Raw genomic sequence first — 19,549 nt, 5'->3', positions numbered from 1 at the left:
GTTTTTGTGTTGGATGTAAAAGGCGCACATGACGCTGTGACGTAGGCTAGAATCATGGCAGCAGTCAATGACGGTCCAGGCGTGGGATTTCTCTCGTGGAAATATGCACATTATCTTTTCCTTTCTATTGGTAGGTGGCACAGTGCACTTGTGGCAAGTAAGCAAGCTAGAAGACTGGCAAAGTTATGGAAGCAACACATTAACAAGAGAATTCTGAGTAAAACCAAAGTTACTTTCCCTAGTAACTAGTTACTTTGAAAGTAACGAATAACTTGAAGTAACTGAGTTACTTTTGAGAGAAGTAACTAGTAATGTAACTAAGTTACTATTTTAAAGTAACTTACCCAACACTGGTCATATTTGGTTCATGTCCTGGGATTCATCTATTCTTGGGATAGATGACAGTGTGAAGGAATTCCCAAACCTGGGTGCATGGGTAACTTGCATTAAAAAAAACAAACAACAACAACTTTGAAGCAGCCATCAACAGACCTTAGACTGCTAGACAGTAGGGCTGCCACAAACGATTATTTTGATAGTCGACTAGTCACCGATTATTTTTGCGATTAGTCGACTAATCAGATCATCATCCATTGAATGTAAAAGTACAGCTTATTGCACCAGATAATTATATAACTATCATTAGCTTACAGCTTTAAGTGTTTAAGGTCTGTGCTAACTAAAAATAAAGACAAGATGATAGTTTATTGAATTTTAATTAAATGTGCAGATTGTTTCGGTGGAGTTTAATAAACTCAGCCGATTTACTCAGGAACAAATAAAATACTGAAAAAAGCCAAACAATAACATTTTTAAGTTATCTAAGTGACTTATATATGTTTAACCTGAGTAGGGCGGTGGGTTTGAAAACGATCTGCCGGGAGTCCGGTGCTCTCATGGCCCCCGGCTAGCTATCGAGCTAGTGGGTAACAGACGTCTCCGAAAACGTCGGAGCGCTTTTGAAAATATGTGGTGTCTTGATAAACTGAGCAGATATTTGAGGTTTACACAGCTACATTCTCGCCTGAAAATATGTTAAATGTTTATTTTGTGACCCAGAAAGAATAATAAGAGTAACATTAAAACTAACTAGCTGCCGCCATTGTTGGAAACTGAGCTGGGCTGCGCTATGAATTCTGGGACAAAGCTTCTTCTTCTTCTTCTTCTTCTTCTTCGGGGTTTAACGGCAGCTGGCATCCTTGTACATGCAGTGCTGCCATCTTCTGTTTCAGTCCGTTATTACACTCTTAAATCCTACTACTTATTCCTGCGTCTTTTGGGATCTTACAAAGCTTCAAACGACGCGTCGACTATTAAATCAGTCGTCGACGATTTTGATAGTCGACGTAATCGTGACTAGTCGATTAATCGTGGCAGCCCTACTAGACAGAAATCCAGTTGCTGGCCTATGAGTTCTGCAAGGGCTGAGCCATGCATCCTAAAATTTTTAAACAAAAGAAAAGAAAAGGCAAAGGTCAGTAAAGTAAGATGTAAACATACACGGCAGACCCAGTGGCATTTTGATACTGTTTATTAATACTTAGCCGGTTGCTGTTTACAACGCACACAGAGCTGCAGCTCTCCCGCTGCCCGCTCAACATTACCACAACAACCACAACCACAGGACCCAGTACAATATTTAATTCGGCGGGGCGTGATTGCGGATGCTGTGCAGGTGCGTCCGGGGCCTTGAGTGCCAAAATGAATTAATTATTAATCATTAAATGATTAAATGTGTAATTAATTATACAAATTGGAATAATCAGTTAAACAAATATGTTATTATTTAATGGTCATTCATTTAATTTAAAATGTTTAATTATTGTTGTTGGATTTGTATTGTTGATTATCATTTATGCTTAGAAATATCTACTTATATATGCTTAGAGTTTTATAATTAGTTGTAGATTGATAGAGGTTTGATGCTTAGTAGTCTGCAGAGACATTGTGTGCATTCCAGAGTGCTCTGGGAGCATGGGAGAGGTCGTACCTTGTCTTATTGTTTTATGGTAGGATAAATGTATCTATATCTGTTTTAGTCTAAGTGCCTTTTGTTTAGATGAACTGCTGGACTTCCAGACCAGCAGGTTTAGGGAAGTCATTTATGGGGTCACACTCTGACCCCACACACACACACACTTACAAAACCACAGGCAAGGTACTCTTTGTGTGTATGTAGACGTCATATGTTAATGAACCTATGTATATTCATGTAACCTCCATAAAAGAGCAGTGTTACGGGGGAGCGCACGAGAGCAACTGGGGTCAAGCGAAGGAACGGCGCTTGTCCGGTTCTCTCCCGTGCACGAGAAACATGAAGAACTTTGCCTACTCGTGTCTTGCTTTGCTGTGTAATTACATTGTCTTCAACGTTCCAGTGCATAGGGTTAAGCTACAAACCTATCAATTGTATTTAATTCCATTTGTAATTAATTAATGATACATTTAATTTTTTATACTGTGGTGGACCACCAGGTGTCTCCAGTGTGAGGGGAAGTGAGAGGGTTAGGTTTTGGTGCCTTGAGTGTTTAGTTGTGATAAGCCGAGATTAAAGTTGGAGTGAAATACTGGGATCTCTCGTGTTGTGCTTACAAACCTCCACAATACATTTAATTAATTATTGATTTATTTCCAATTTTAATAAACTATTGAAACATTTAATCAATAATTTAATGATGTATTTAATTAATTCACATTGGCACTCCTGGCCCAGCTGCTGTGTTCATGAATTGGATTTTATTTCAATCTAACCCATCAAAGTCAGCGTGCAGGGTTAACGGTGATCAAGTCAAAACCATTACTTTTTACAGATAGCCAGTCTTTTAGTATGGAATGCCAGGACTGCCATAATGAATTAATTAAATACACCATTAAATAATTAATTAAGTGTGGCAATAATTAATTAAAATTGGAAATAATTAATTAAAATTGGAAATAATTAATTAAAAATGTTTTTGACACATTTAATTAATTAATTATTAACACATTTAACTAATTATTTAATGGTGTATTTAATTAATTCATTTTGGTACAGTTGACTCCTTCAGGTCTCACCATGAAAAATTTTTATCAACCTCACCCATCAAACCCAGGGGGCGGGGTTAACACTGATCGAGTCAAAACCATTGCTTTGGCCTGGTGGCCATTGTTTTTAGCACACAACAACTGGCATGTGGAAACTAACAGAACTGAACTTTGAAAAACCCTGTGTGGAGATACAGAAATTATTTTATTGGTGCCATATAATCTGCATCATTATAACTGCATTAATAACATTCTTTACAGCATTATTCCATTTAGTAATGGAATAATCCTGTGACACTAAGTCTACTCTTAGTGTTCTTTCAAATATAATATACTTAAAGGTCTCTATCATTCATGGGGTGACTTTTTTACTGACTGTTAATAAATACCATATTATGTGGGAAATAAATAAATGTGAGATTAAAATGATAATTAAACTGACAATATCAATTTCCATATAAACACATTGCAACTTCCTCATTGCCTTATGTAAAAATTATCTTCCCTTTAGAGTATATAATGAACAATCAACAATGTTTCACAGTGTTTTATTTTTTATAGTTATTCTATAAATGGAATTAGTGAGGCAGATTTTTTTAATATGAGATAAAAACAATAAAGATGTGTAACATGAAGTCAGACTGCCAGGACATTCATGTAATTCTCGCAATTATTTTATAATATAGGTGCATCACAATATAGGTGCAAGGCTTCAGTTGGCTGTACATTAACCACTGTTGCCTGCAGATGTCACCCATGAGTGTAATTAATGAAGGTTAATGAACCAGTTTTTGACACAGTGGTTCAAAGAGGTTCAGAGCTTCATGAAACCTCTGTTTGCCATCACTAGGCGCAAGAACCTAAACCAAATTCCAAAATGGGGGTGTGTCACGGAGGAGCGCCACACCACAACTGCACTCTGGGGGCTTTTATAGATCATTGGCACAATGGCAGCAGGGCTTGCCACTTCCATGATGGCAACAAGTCACACCAGTTCTCCGACCCTATATACTAGATTTGCCACACCAACAGGCTGGCAAATCTAGTTTGTAGGCAAAAACATAAAATGCAAGACTTGACTAATAAGCTAAATAACAAGAGCCACTGGAGAGTAACATAATATATAAAAAATACTGACAACCTAAAGGTCCAAAGGACACGATGAATAAAACCAAAACAATAATTATTCAAAAAGTTATGAGCCCCAGAATTTCAAAACAAGTGCCAGGTACTGTGATATTTATTAGCAGAATGGAGAAGTGTTACTTCTGCTGGTGGGTGGAAATCCCACAGTGGAAATATTATTATTATTATTATTATCATTTCTAAGAGTGTAATAATTGTAATTGGAATGAAAAGAAAAGAAAAGAAAAGCAGAAACACTGATGAGTTTTTTAAAAATTGTGTTTTCAAAAGATTTACTGAATTAAAAGTAAGAACAGAACAATATAAGAGCCTGATACAATGTTTTAATGTGTAATAAAATGTAATATATGTTATATCAGCACCTCATTATAAGTTAGACTACAATAAATGCGTTGATTTACATTCCACCACTGGGTTTCCTGTTTTTTATCTTAATATTCTTTGAAAGTAAGCAAATATAAAGAACAACAAACAGGATGTTATTCAGTATCATGTCTTTGTAAAAGATTTATATTTATTCAGGTGTTTTGTACATCCAGTTTTTAATAAGAAGTGAAGCGATCCACAAAACATCAATAAATGATCAATCCTCCAGCAAATGCCAGTCTGATTCTTCTGGTTTCCTGTAATCTACTGGATGCAGCTACTTCCTTTTTTGTTCCTTAAAAACTCTACATGGATAACTTGAGTCCAAGATCAATTAACGTTTGGGACCCTGGAGGAGGGATAAGCAGAATGTGCAGAAATTTCTACAAATAAGCTGCACTTATTTCATTTTTCAGCTTAACAAATCATTTTGAAGGTCAGATGTAGTTAAATTATACGCATAAACATGTTTAATATGATTCAAATAAATCTGAATTTAGCTTTTAGACTTGATAAAAGAGTTTAGTTTAGTTTTATGGTACTGTATACACTACCAGTCAGAGGTCAGGTGTACTAGACTGACTTTTACACAACACAACTGATGGTCCCAGCTCCAGGAGGCAAGAAAATTCACAAATGAACCCTGACAAGGTACACATGTGAAGTGAAAACCATTTCAGGTGACTACATCATGAAACTTATTGAGAGAAAGTCCAGGGTTTTCAGTGCTGTCAACAAAGCAAAGAGTGGCTATTGTCAAGAATTTAAAATATAAAACGTGTTTAGAGTTATTTATCAAGTTTTTTTTTTGCTACAAAATTCCATATATCTTGCTTTATATATTTTTGTAGAAAGTAGTAAAAATATATAAAAACCATTAAAGGTTTGTCCAAACCTTTGACTGTCATGTCAACAGTCACTAGAGCAGGGGTAGACAACTCCAGGCCTCGAGGGCAGGTGTCCTGCAGGTTTTAGATGTGTCCTTGATCCAACACAGCTGATTTAAATGGCTAAATTATGTACTTAACATATCGTGAAGTTCTCCAGAGGCTGGTAATGAACTCATCACTTTATTCAGGTGTGTTGACCCAGGGTGACATCTAAAACCTGCAGGCTCAGGTAGAACAGAAAAACACTACAACCAGTCCATTGACCAGTGACTTGAACCCAATTCTGCTCAATATTACTTTGATCTCTTTTAGAGCTTCATGGTGCGATCCTCCACAACAGTTGTAGTTTCTCATGTTGCCCTTTGGAAACATTTATTACCCAGCCTGTACTATAATATGACTAAACTATTTCCTATAAGTTTATTTAAATTACAGAGTTGGTCCCAGACTAGTGGTTCTTTAATCCGAAGGGCAAATGCCAGGAGACTCAACACCTTTGTAGATCATCGTGGCAGTGACAGGGAGAGATACATTGGTCATGTGTCAACAGAAGCAGTGCCAGATATATGATGCATTTAATCCAACCCGTTGCTGACCCCGCTGCTGTTGAGTCCATCAAAACTGCATTATGCTTTCTATTAAGGACTTGATTGTGCAATACAGTTCAACAGAGTTCCAAACCTCTGCATGTTTTCTGTTTAAGAGGAAATGTTGAGCTGGAGCCAGTCTGCTCTGCGAAACCGTCAGAGGGATGTTAGCTATCCCAATAGCTGGCCGATGGGTGTTCTGGGTGGTTTCTCACAGTCTCTGTGTCTTCCTTTGGCTTTTATCTTTCTAAAGAAATAAGAGGAGTAAATGTTCATTGATCTTGGCCGGTGGTCAGCCTGGTTCTAGCAGGGGGTAGGAGGAGCAGTGATGTGAATGTTGCTGCTGCTGCTGTAAGTTTTTGCTTCTTTCGATTTGTTTATTGTTTTATTAATGAGAATTAAAAACATAAATGTAAATATTTGATCATATTTGATCATAAATGAAAGCAATGAATAAAGGTTATTACGTGACATTTACTTAATTAGAAGAAAAACACAAAGAATCTTTTAATAAACATGATATACCTAGATTTTTTTTTAATAAATGTGTTAAATACAGACTCAGGTGAAGGTGAACACAAACTGTAGTTGTTTTCTTTCCTTATTGTAAACTATAATTAATTTTTTTTATATATTATATTTGTATTTTCTTTACACCAGAAGAAAATTAGCTGAAATTCTAGTAGTCTCATTGGACGCTAAAAGACTCTTTGAGTCTTTTTTTTACATCCTCTTTTGTGAAACAACACCGAATATCAGCAGCTTCTGTATTATACTGTTTGGCAAAGTCTCTGTTGTACTTCGCCATCACATATTTCCAGTAGTCTGATGCCTTAAAGCTCTCATCTGGAGGGATTTTCCAGTCTGGGTAAATTTCCTTGTATCTCTTGTAAGGGTGCCATTCATAGTTTGTATCACTGCAGCGAAAACACTGGTCACTGATCACAAGGGAAGAGCATATGTCAGTGATCAGTTTTTGCGTATTCGGCCAGAATATAGCCCATATGGTTTTCACTGCCCTATGCATAGCCAAGAAAACAGTCCTTATGAACTGGAAAAATAAAAATAATCTGAATTCTAACCAATATAGAAATTATCTATTAGATTACATTAGTCTTGATACAGCCTCTGCCACCACATCAGATCAATTGCTCTGGGCTCCTTTGATCAGCTCCATCACCTAGTGGGGGTGGGGGGTCATAGTTTGGTCCCGCCTTCACTGTTGTGATTGGTGTGGGGGTAGGGACAGGCTTAGGGCGTCGGGGGGTTCCCCGGAGGCATCTTTCTTGGGGGGCTCAACCCGGGGTAGCGGTCATGTCCAATTAGGGGCTCTGTTGGCTCTCAGGTGACGGATACCTCGTGGCTGCGTGCAGCGGGGCTAGGGGAGGGTCTGTGCTGACGGACGTGGGTTACTGACCTGGTAGCCTGGCTGCCCCTGGGTGGGTCCGGGATGGGCGTGAGGCTCTGGGGGCGCTCCGTCTCTGCAATGGCGTGTCCAGCGGGGTGGCCTGGGGGGGCACAGGCCACCCCCCCAACCAGACTGGCCACCCCAGGTGCCACCCCAAAGGTAAAACAATAAAATTCAATCAAATATCAAATGTCCGATTATGTTTTCACGGTGAAGCTCAGATATCCGAGTGTAAGTGAATGCAGCATCGGCTTCTGCGCCATGTGCATCACGTTAGCAGGAGAGCCAAGCACGAAAGACGGCACTGCAGGAAACAATTTTTCGGTGAAAGAAAATGAGGACAGAATAAATGTCCCGGTAAGTAATATTAAGTTTGTTGAGTTTAGTAAACTTCGGTGAAATTAGAATCCGAAGGAAAAAATAACACTTAAAGAATTATTGCAGCCGTCGAATATTTCAGACAGTATGCTACTGAGGGCAGCTAACATAAGAGTTATGAGTTATAAGATATAATCTAAGTCGTAACATTGCTGTATGGAGCTGCAGATTTGGTTGCAGGTTAACATAGCTGGACTGGCCATCGGGCATACCGGGCATATGCCCGGTGACTTATTTTTTTTTTTTTTTTTTTGTAATGGCATGAACAATGAGAGGTGGTGGATTGGCCAGATGCAGGTCGATGTGTAAAAATAACTCAGTTGTTTGGTGGTGGCTATGGCGGGGCTTCCACAGAGGCCAGCAGATGGATGAGGGAAGGGGAGGCAGGAGGAGAGCCCCGAGGCAGCCACCAGTCCGAGTGTAAGGTGAACTGAACTTCAGGTAAGAAGTTATGACCTGCAGTCTATCTGGGTCAGATATAAACTAAGTTTAGGTGGAGTTTATTTTCGTTGTGCTGACTTTTTGCCGTCAGTTGCAATAACTCGTACTGCGTTCTAGCCAGCTTGATGGAGTTTTTAGGTGGGTGGGTTCTATGATGTTACTGATAGTGAACTTTATTTTATTCATAAGGTTAGTTAGTAGAGTTGCCAACGGCTCCTTAAAAAAATGGAATGGTCCCTCATTCAGAGAAAATATTACACGTTTCGTATTGAGCTGAGAAGAGACGCAGTTTGTCCCGAACTTTAGCTAGAATGGAAAAAGACACAAAGCTGGAGTTATTCTGTCGTTACGCTGCACAGCTGCCTCTTCTTCTCTCATTCTCTCCCCTCCCTCTCCTGTTGCTACTTCAATCATGAAACTGATCAATGATCAGCTGATCGGCTTTTCTCTCTCATTTATTTATCGCCCAGTTTAGGACTTTTTTCATGTCTTCATTGATTTTGATGAGCGACATAAAGGCACCTCGAGTACATCGACCACTGCTGACTGCAAACTGCACTCCAAACATGGTGTTAAGGAGAGTGGACTTTCCTGTGCCCTGAACTCCAAGAACTGTGACTACACGTATCTTTCTGTTTGGAGACACCAAGTCACTGAGCTGAGAGAGAACATCACTCAACCATCTTAGAGGGATGTTGGATGCATCTCCATCTACAAGCTCAAGAGGAAATCCATCAAGCAACAGCTCTGCACACAGTTTGGGCAGATGCTGCAGCTGTTGATGTGCTGGATTTGTTTGTGAAAGGGACAGTGAAGCTTCATAGATCTGACCCATTTCACGGAAGAAGTGTTCAGTCCCCAGTGAGCTGTTGGAAATTTGTCTATCAATTTCTTTGATCTCCTCTTTGTTCTCAGAGTTCTTACATGTAACTCCGAAATGACAACACAGGCACGGCTTCTTCAAGACGGGCGCTTCGCTGCATTTATTGAACGCCGTGAAAACTACAAACATAAAACACAAAGACTTTAAGCGCTTCAGTCTATCAAAATTAACACTTGTGCTTTAACAACGAAAATTACCTCGTGGCCGCCTGCCACTTCGGAGGTCCTAGAAGAATAGCTTTACAGTCTTGTGCATTCTAAATTAAAACATAAAATAATTAGAACACCATACATTACAAATTTTTACAATATCACAATACAGTTATGGCAAATGACAAATACCTTGTACCGCTGGTAGACTAACCAGGCCTTTGCAGATAGCTCGCTGGACTCCTTAGCGTGATTATTAAACGTGGGCTCACAGCCTATACTATCACGCCCAAACCTCGCGATAATAGCGGTGTAACAAAACTTGTTCTTTCTGACAAGATAAACACACCCTTACAATATTGGCCACAGAAACGTACAAGCAAGAACATTTTAACTGCTGGAACCATCTATTAAACTTCTTTATACATAAGCCATTTCTGTGACACTTACACTCCCACCAAAATCACTCATTGTTTGCAATGTGATTTTCTAATGAGTGTCAACATTAGAGTCTGTTTCACTTTGCATGTCAGTCTCCAGTAAAGTCACTAACTTGTGAACAGGTCTTTCCAGATATATCAGCCTTGTCCGTGGTTTCCCCCCGTCAAAGGTAGTTTCACTGGTCTTGAGCTTCACCTTTCGAACCTTGCCATCTGAGCTCTCTATAGCCTCTACTATTAGAGCAAGTTTCCATTTACATCTTGGAGCATTATCATCCTGCAGTATCACAATGTCATTTACTCGCAGGTTTCGTGAGACGTTCTGCCACTTCTGTCGCCGCTGGAGATTTAACAGATACTCTCGCCTCCACCTTTGCCAAAACTCATTTGCCAGAAATTTCACTCTTTTCCATCTTTTGTTCAAGTACAAATCCTCTCTGCAAAACTCTCCTGGAGGTGGAAGAATAACCGAAGATTTCATTGTTAATATGTGATTGGGAGTTAGTGGCTCTGGTCCCAAGGGATCATTGAGATACTCAACACTTAAAGGTCTGCTGTTAATGATGGCCATTGTCTCGTAAAGCAGTGTTCTTAGACTAGCTGTATCGAGTCTGTTTGAGAACTTGTCCAGCATCGCTGTCAGTACACTTCGTACTGTCCGAATTTGACGTTCCCAGACGCCCCCCATGTGGCTAGCTGCCGGAACGTTCACCACAAATTCACAACCCATAGCTCTTTGTGGTTCTTGATCCATATCCTTCATTAACTCCAAAAGTTCTCTTTTGGCGCCCATAAAGTTTGTCCCTTGGTCGCATCTTAATTGCCGGACAGGACCTCTTATGGCTATCAGAACTCGAAGAGCGTTCATGAAGGCATCTGTCGATAAGTCATCTAGTGTTTCAATGTGCACAGCTCGTGAACATAAACACGTGAACAGTAGTCCATACCTTTTGACTTCCTTTCTTCCTTCCTTTACCATGAATGGCCCGAAACAGTCGACGCCACAATACGTGAAAGAAGGTGCTGTTTCTGTTCTCACTTCTGGCAAATCTGACATCTGTTGGACATTTGTAGCCTTTCTGTATCTTCTGCACTTAACACAATGGTAAATGTGTGAAGAAACAACACTCCCACATCCTAAAATCCATATCCCATTTGCCCGCAATTCATTTATTGTCATCCCTCTTCCCTGGTGATGTACACCTTCATGGTAGTGTTTGACGAGGAGGGCTGACACATGGGACTCCTTGGGGAGAATTGCAGGATGTTTTACATCATAGTGTAAAGTTGATTGAGATAATCTTCCTCCTACCCTGAGAACATCCGACTTGTCCAAAAAGGCATTCAACTGCCTTAGTCTGCTGCGCTTGTGCAGAGAATTTTCTCCTTGAGATCTGATCTTCTGTATTTCCTCAGTAAAGATGTCTCTTTGCACTAGCTTGATGATGAATAATTCTGTGTCTTTTCTTTCTTCAAGATCTGTCACTTTGTTCGTTCTTCGTTGAACACCCTTGTACTCTTTGATGAATCGCCTGAGCCTGGCAATGGCCTTGATAGCTCTCGACCAACTGGAGAACTTCTTTAAACGCTCTAGCACTGGGTTTGCTTCCTTCGAATGTACAGTGTGCGTATAGCCTTTACGGACTTCAGGATCCATTTCTTCAACCTCTCCCACCATTTCCTCTTTGACTGGAAGCTCTTGTTTCCAAAGAAAATCGGGACCTTTCAACCAGTTTGAATCTTTCAGCTGAGTAGCATTTAAACCTCTTGAGGCCTGATCAGCTGGATTTTCCTCTGAGCTGACGTGCTGCCATTTCCCAGGACTTGTGCTTTGTCTTATTCGTTGAATTCGATTGGCGACAAATGTGTGAAATCTTTTAGCATCATTATTTATGTATGCTAATACGACTTGTGAATCTGTCCAATAATATTCCTGTAGATTTTGGATGTCTAGTTCTCGTTTGATCACATCTGCAATGCGAACTGAAGTCACGGCCGATGACAGTTCGAGCCTTGGGATGGTTGTTTGCTTAATGGGCGTTACTCTTGCCTTGCCCATGACGAGTGCACAACTGACCTGTCCTTCTCTACCTTTTGCTCTGAGATATGAACATGCGCCATAACCACTGAGGCTCGCATCCGAGAAACTGTGCAATTCGTACTGCACAATGTCCGCATCTTGCGAGTAGCTTCGTGGGATCTTCAGAGCTGCCAACTTGGGCAGGTCTCGCAACCATGCTTCCCATTGTGGTAGAATGTGATCTGGGAGATCCTCGTCCCAATTAACTTTGTCCTTGCACAACGTTTGGAGTATCTGCTTTCCAATTAATATGAATGGGGCAACGAACCCAAGGGGGTCAAAGACTGAAGCAACAATCGAGAGCACCCCTCTCCTTGTCAATGGGTTGTCTTTAACTTGGACTCTGAATTGGAATTCATCTGCCTCTATGCACCATTGCACTCCAAGTGCACGTTCAATGTGGAGTTCTCCAAGAGCCATGTCCTGGTCTTTGGCTTTAGCTTGTTCCTCTTGGGGAATAGCTGCAAGCACTTCTTTGTCGTTTGACACAAACTTATGCAGATGTAGGTTGCCTGTTTTACAAAGTGCCCTTGACTCGTTTACCAACTGTATGGCTTCGACTGTTGATGTCACACTAGCGAGTCCGTCATCGACGTAAAAACCTCTTTGGATGAACTCAATAGTCTTTTCGCTGAATCTGTTTCTACCTTGAGAAGCAATATGTTTGAGTCCGAAATTGCAGCATCCGGGAGATGAAGCTGCTCCAAAAAGATGCACTCTCATCCTGTACACTGAAGGCTCAGAGTTTAAATCGCCTTTGTCCCACCAAAGAAACCTCAAATAGTCTTGATGCTCCTTGATGACGTGGAATTGGTGGAACATCCTCTCCACGTCACACATGATGGCGATGGGGCCCTTTCTGAATCGACATAACACTCCAATCAGTGCGTTGGTAAGATCTGGTCCAGTCAGAAGGTGATCGTTAAGAGATGTCCCCTGGAAACGGGCCGAACAATCAAAAACCACACGTATCTTCTCAGGTTTGTGGGGGTGGTATACCCCATGGTGTGGTATATACCATGCTGCCTCCTTATCCAGTTCTTGCTCTGGGACCTTCTCTGCGTCTCCACGGGTTATGATGTCGTCCATGAACTTGACGTAATCCTCATAGTATTTCTCATCTCTTCTGAGCCGACGTTCCAACGACGACAGTCTATGCTCAGCACATTGTTTGTTGTTTGGAAGATTCGGGTCGTCGGTTTTGAGTGGCAATGGGAGTTCATAGTGACCGTTTTCCTTTTGCCTTATGCCTTTAGTCACCTTTGACATGAACAAAATGTCTTCCTGAGAGACTGGATTGTCATCTGTTTCATGCTCAGAGAAATCAGATCCCAAAGCCTTTATTACATCAGCTGGACCCACTTCCTTCACTTGAGTTCTGCATACAAAATGCACTTCTTGCCTGAGTTCAACTGCTTGTTGTACTGCAGGAGTAACTTCTCGAACAATGATTCTGTGGCTTATGCCAATATCATCATTGTGATTTTGAACTTGAGACGTACAACCAACTATGCTCCAGCCGAGATCAGTTAGCTGTGCGTAAGGCTGATTCTCCTCACCTGCAATGACTTCCCGTGGAAGAAGGGCTTGCTGACAGTTATAGCCGAGAAGCAGACCAACTTCGCATTCAAGCATTGGAGGTAACCTATCTGCCAGCCTTTCGAGGTGAGGCCAATTCAAAGCAGTTTCAGACGTCGGGATGTGTGATCTGTTCACAGGGATGAATTCTCTTGTATAGACCGGTGGCAATGTAATTCTCTTTTCCTGCTTGTAGCCTCTAACTTGAAGATTTACCAGTTTCTCACATGGTATGACTGTTGACTTGGCGGACATGGTCGATAGTCTTAGATGAGCCTTACTCTTATCTGTGTCGAGACCCTGGGCTACTTCATCCAAGATAAAGGATGTATCGCTCTGAGAATCGAGGAGGGCATACACTAGAACTTCTCTGTCTGGGTGATTTTTTGATGAAACCCAGACAGGTAGAATGGAGGATGTCAGTGTGCTCGAAGTTGCTTGAGTTACTCTATTAGAGATTGCGGTTGCTGGTTCATCTCCTTCGTCCTTGTCTCGAGAGTTATCATTCGGTGCAGGCATTATCCTTTTACGCTCCACAAACTTGTCATCATGCAGACACGTGGGATGCTTCTTCTGGCATTTCTCACACGTATTCCTTTTATCACACTTCTTAGAATGATGTCCCCCCTTCAAACATCCAAAACACAGCCTTTCTGCTTGTACAAACTTGATACGATCCTGGACTGATTTTTCCATGAATTTGAAGCATTTATCCAGTGTGTGACCATTTCTTTTGCAGTAAAGGCAGGTCATGGGATTTATGTGACTTGAGGTGGTTAAGTGACTTGAAGTTGCGGTTAATGTTTTAGCTTGAACGACTTGGCTGCGTGAGTGTTTGGGTTTACTGATTTCCAAACCCTTGAGTGCTTGCATTGAAGCTATGGGGTCACATGCTAGGTCTGCTTCAGTGGATACAAAGTCCGTAAACATGTGAAATGATGGATATTCTCCATTAAGGGTTTTTCTTATTTTCATCGCTGCGCGATTCCATCTTGTTGTCAACCAGTCAGGAAGTTTCAGCAAGAGTTTCTGAATTTCCATACAGTCATTGAGAACCTCTAATGTCTTTATGTGTGACATCGCAGCTTCACAACTTCTAAGGAAGTCAGCAAACTCTCTCAACTCACTTCCATCCTTGGAGCTTATTTTAGGCCAACTGTGAAGTTTGTCTCTGAAGCATTTCCCTATAGTGAACAGATCTCCAAAGCGCCTTTCCAGCACCTCCCAAGCTGCATCATACGCTTCATCTGTGCCCACTAGGAGAAATCCTTCAACCACTCTCTTTGCGGGTCCACCAAGGTACTTCCTGAGATAATAGAGTCTTTCGTTCTTTGGAATGTTTTTTCTTTCAATCAAGGTCTCAAATGACAACTGCCAGTCCTTGAACTTTAAAGGGTCACCAGTGAACAGTGCAGGTTCCGGAGTTGGAAGACGATTAGCACTTATTGCATCTGCTAGTATGCCGACTAGATCCAAGTTTGGCTGTGGATGAGTTGCTGAAGCGGCAGCTTGTGTTGCTTTAGGGATAAATGGCGGACTTGGTGCGTTTCCTGCTTGGCCTGTGGTGCCCTTAGGTTGCACACCAGGGTTTCGTTGGGCTTGGTTTATGACTGTGGGAGTATGTGGAACAAATGCAGGGTTTGTGGCATTATGGGCTTGGATTGTATTTGGAGCTTGAGAGGGAACTTGTGGTGGAGCAGGGATTGCTGAGGTTTCGCTCTCAGTTTTGATACTGCGCACTAAACTACGACTTTCTGAAATACTTTCAGCTTCTGCATAAACCTTTACTTTAGCTCTTGCAGCATTAAATTTTTTAACCTCTTCCAAGCGTTCAATCTTTCTGCGCTGCTCCTCCATTGTTTGTTGCCTTTCCAAGTTTTCAAGTTCCAACTTTTTTAGTTCAGCTGCTTCCCTTTCTTGATCCTCCATTACTGCTAATATTTCCTGACACGCAGCTGCCTCAGCCTCTGCTTCTATTCTTTTAATTGTTTGTGAGTATGACTGGCTTGAACCACTTTTAGACCTTCGTGATTTTGACCTTGATTTAGTACTTTCAGATCCTAAGCATGATCCAACATCTGGCCATGGCTCTTCATCACCATCTGCAAGGTCTCCTTGTAAGTGTTTTTCAGCTCTTCTGACAATGAACAAGGAAAGTGACGTACATGCATCCACTTTGCGTCTTTCATCTGCATCAGGAGTTTGTGTTTGCCGTATTTGTTCATAAATAGTTTGTACATCTTTGCAGGCAACATTTACATTGTTGATGAGCTCATTCAATTCACTCTCGGAAACTTCATTTCTTAATATTACTTTGCTCAATCTTGCTTCATATCTCCATTTTTCAAAAACAACAGCATATCTGTGTTGGAGGCCTTTGAGTTTCTTCTCTTGAAGCTCTTTACCCTTTTCTGTTAGTGTTCTTACTCTTTCACTTTTACGAACAGTCTGTAGTTCTGTAATTTGTTCATCATCATTTTCTTCCACTTCGGTAAGTGATACAGCATGGTGCTCTTCGAGATCTTTGTCAACCATCTCGGGAGTCTAGTTAAATGTCATTAAGCGCACTGTGTTCAGATTTCAAATACTGTATACTTTAAGTGCACCTTTTCTTAAAGGACCTTGTAAACTTCACTCAAACTTTGACCTTAAGCAAGCACACAGAACTATTCACCAAACTACAAAGCATCACCTTGAAGTACAGTAGAAATAAATAAACTTTGACAAATGTATTATAGAAACTTATTGTGGCTCTTTAAACTTGACTTAAACCACTATTATTCTACCTTTAACACTGTCCCTTATTAATTTCCACCTTACTCCAGTTGTACAACGTTGTTGCCGCTGTGCTTGGCTGCTTGAGAACGGTGAGCTTATGCAATGGCGCCCTCTTGTGTCGCTCCAGTTCACCGTCGCTCTCTGCAGCTGCCGTCTTCGTAATTAGCTTCTCACCGGCGCTGGCTAGGGCGAGTTTTCACTGTAACTCCGAAATGACAACACAGGCACGGCTTCTTCAAGACGGGCGCTTCGCTGCATTTATTGAACGCCGTGAAAACTACAAACATAAAACACAAAGACTTTAAGCGCTTCAGTCTATCAAAATTAACACTTGTGCTTTAACAACGAAAATTACCTCGTGGCCGCCTGCCACTTCGGAGGTCCTAGAAGAATAGCTTTACAGTCTTGTGCATTCTAAATTAAAACATAAAATAATTAGAACACCATACATTACAAATTTTTACAATATCACAATACAGTTATGGCAAATGACAAATACCTTGTACCGCTGGTAGACTAACCAGGCCTTTGCAGATAGCTCGCTGGACTCCTTAGCGTGATTATTAAACGTGGGCTCACAGCCTATACTATCACGCCCAAACCTCGCGATAATAGCGGTGTAACAAAACTTGTTCTTTCTGACAAGATAAACACACCCTTACAATATTGGCCACAGAAACGTACAAGCAAGAACATTTTAACTGCTGGAACCATCTATTAAACTTCTTTATACATAAGCCATTTCTGTGACACTTACATTACATTTTTCTTTATATTTCTCCCGAAGTTCAGACAGTCTTACACGAGACATGTTGTCCAGGTTCGTTCGCATCCATTTCAGGAAATAAAACCTCTCTGTTCCTGGGCTTGATATTGCATTAATGAAACATGTCATAACTGTTGACATGTCATAAAAGTTTTGTTTTTTTCGTAGTTCTTTTTTCCTTTTCTGAAGTTCGCTTTTGTAATCTTCTATATTTTCAGACCTGATATGTTGAAGTCGACATTCTTCTTTCTCTAAGCAGGTCAGTTCTTTCCATATTTCACCTTGTCGTTGAAGCTGATCTTCTTTGTATTTATGGATGTCTTGAATTTCAGCAGTGATGGCTTCTGCATTTGTCTTTGCAGTCTGACACTCTGGAGAGTCTTCATCAACCAGGATTCCCAGTTCGTGGGCAATGTCTGCCATCTGCTCTATTGTCATCTTCATCTTTGAGTTCCTAACTACATCTCTGACTGTTTCCCTCAGACTTTTCACAAAGTCTACATCATTTCTTTGTTTTGTCTTAATAATGATGTTGGTTTTGGTCAAGCCCAACGTCAGCACTAGGTTTTCCAAAGCATCTGTACTGTTGTGCTTGCTCTCATAGTTACCCACTAAGAAGATCTGTGCCTTGTGCTGTTGGTTGGTAAGTAGACTGAATTCAGATTCAGAGCCTAAATGGTCAAAGAACACAAAAACTGCTGCAGATCTCTGACACAGAAAGGAGTATTGTGTTTGAAAGCTTGCAATGTCTCCACAAAGGTTGGCTACAGCCACTGGTTGACTGAAAGTATCAATGTTTGCTTTTCCACAAGGAAGATACCAAGTAATTTCAGTCAGTCCATTGGATATTCTTCTTGGACTGTCACCACACTCCATGTTGCGGTGAACATAGGTGTCATGGTAGTGCTGAGAATTGCTCAGAAGTTTATTGAGAATCTCTGACTTGGACGAGGAGCACTCACCCAGTCTGACAAAAGAGATCATTGGAAGTTCAGAGAGAACGATTCTGTCTTCAATGAAGCCCTTGGACTCTGACAGAGACTGAGGTCTGTACTTTTTAACAATGTCTCTCATGGCCCACAGCATGAGTGTGCACTGATTGGTGTCACAATTTGGAAGCAGCAGAGGAACAGAGAACTGACACATGGACATTTTGAATGCGATTTCCTGCTGCAGAAAACCATCAGAACACAGAAAGAGAGCAGTGATTATGTCAGGAGGGTTCACCTTGTCATCTGTGTTTGTACTGTTAAATAGATTTTCAAAGAATAACTTTGCATTCCCTGATGTATTGTCACTGCATGAATGACAAACTGAGGTATATGTCACATTCCTTGCTATCACATTAACCATCAAGAGTTTCCTTAGAAAATATCAAGGAAGGTCTGATTTCTGATTCCCGGGTTCATCAATAAGAGTCTTCTCATCAATCTCAAGTATTTTTCTGAGCGATATCTTTTTTCTGTAGTACTGCTCCAAGCCCAGATCTTCCAGTAACCTCGCCAGCTGTGTCTCTGTGGATAAAAAGATGGTTGTTATTTCTGGAAAAACAACCAAGTCAGCTACACTGGGATTGGTTTTATGTACTTTTTTTCTATTATATTTGAACACTCAAAGCGCTTTATACAACATGCCTCGTCAACACATATTTATACAAGCAGTGTTTTCTATACCTAAATGCATTCTGTCAAATCTTCACACTCTAATGAACAAAACAGAGAGCAACTTGGGTTTTATATTATGGGTTTAATATACTCTTTAAACCGTCAATCAAGTACTTTGAGTACAGTGAGCTTCACTTTTTCAAAGGCAAAAAGGGCATTCATTCTCAAAGAGTGTGTCTAATCATACATTTCAGTTTCACAGTTGCTACAATGAACAAACCCAGTTAAAACTTAACTAACTACTCTATCTACTGTCTACTCAGGTTTTACTGAATACACAGGTCAACAATTTTTTTTGTTTTTGTAATTATCAGAAACCACAACACACTTTTCTAAACCAGTTTTCATGCAGATTTCAGATGTGCTTTCAGATTTTTCAGTCACGTCAACTTTTTCAAAAATGAGTAATATTAATTTGCAATGGATTTGTGTGTGTTAGGCGCACACTGACGCACACTGTGGCATAGATATAATGATCACTGTCAGTCAACTACCTCTGTGATTTGTTTGTGTATATTGCGTTCGGATTGTCACAATACAGCATCCAGCAATAGTCAGCCATCAAATTCAAATTCAAATTCAAATTTTATTTGTCACGTACACAGTCATACACAGTACGATATGCAGTGAAATGCTTGGACAACTGCTCGTGACCTAAAGAGAACAAAAAAGGAAAAGGCTATGAATAAGATAGGAAATAAATATGAAAAATTAAAAAGGGTAAATTTAACTAAGAAGGAATAAAATATAAATTAAGGTTAAAAATGAAATAACTGTACAACACAAATTAGAATGAAGGGTAAATTTAACTGGGAAGAATAAGATAAAGATAAATATATAAATTAAAGTTGAAAATAAAATAACTGTACAACAAAATACAAAATACACAATACACAATATAGAACTATATAAGAATGTATGAAGAAATATAAATGTAAATAAATATATACACAATAACAGCAGCTGTACAA

The 19,549-nt window shown here is 40.3% G+C and overlaps 2 protein-coding genes across 2 annotated transcripts in view; one reads left to right on the top strand and one right to left on the bottom strand.

Moving 5' to 3' along the window:
• Positions 1 to 19,549, top strand: part of LOC146636801 (uncharacterized) — a 90,101-nt gene that overhangs the window by 28,564 nt on the left and 41,988 nt on the right. The gene's annotated exons all lie outside the window — the stretch shown is intronic.
• On the bottom strand, positions 8,692 to 18,597 carry LOC146636802 (up-regulator of cell proliferation-like). The gene is given in 3 exon segments (XM_085349874.1): positions 8,692 to 9,159; positions 16,906 to 18,428; positions 18,588 to 18,597. Coding segments are annotated over 3 exon segments (2,001 nt in total).

This window comes from Diplotaxodon limnothrissa, linkage group LG3 (assembly GCF_057381915.1).
Source record: "Diplotaxodon limnothrissa isolate DT_005_m linkage group LG3, D_limnothrissa_male_GT1.1, whole genome shotgun sequence".
Classification (NCBI taxonomy): Eukaryota; Metazoa; Chordata; class Actinopteri; order Cichliformes; family Cichlidae; genus Diplotaxodon; species Diplotaxodon limnothrissa.
Note: the sequence above shows the minus strand (reverse complement) of the source record. Positions and strands in the feature narration are given on the sequence as shown.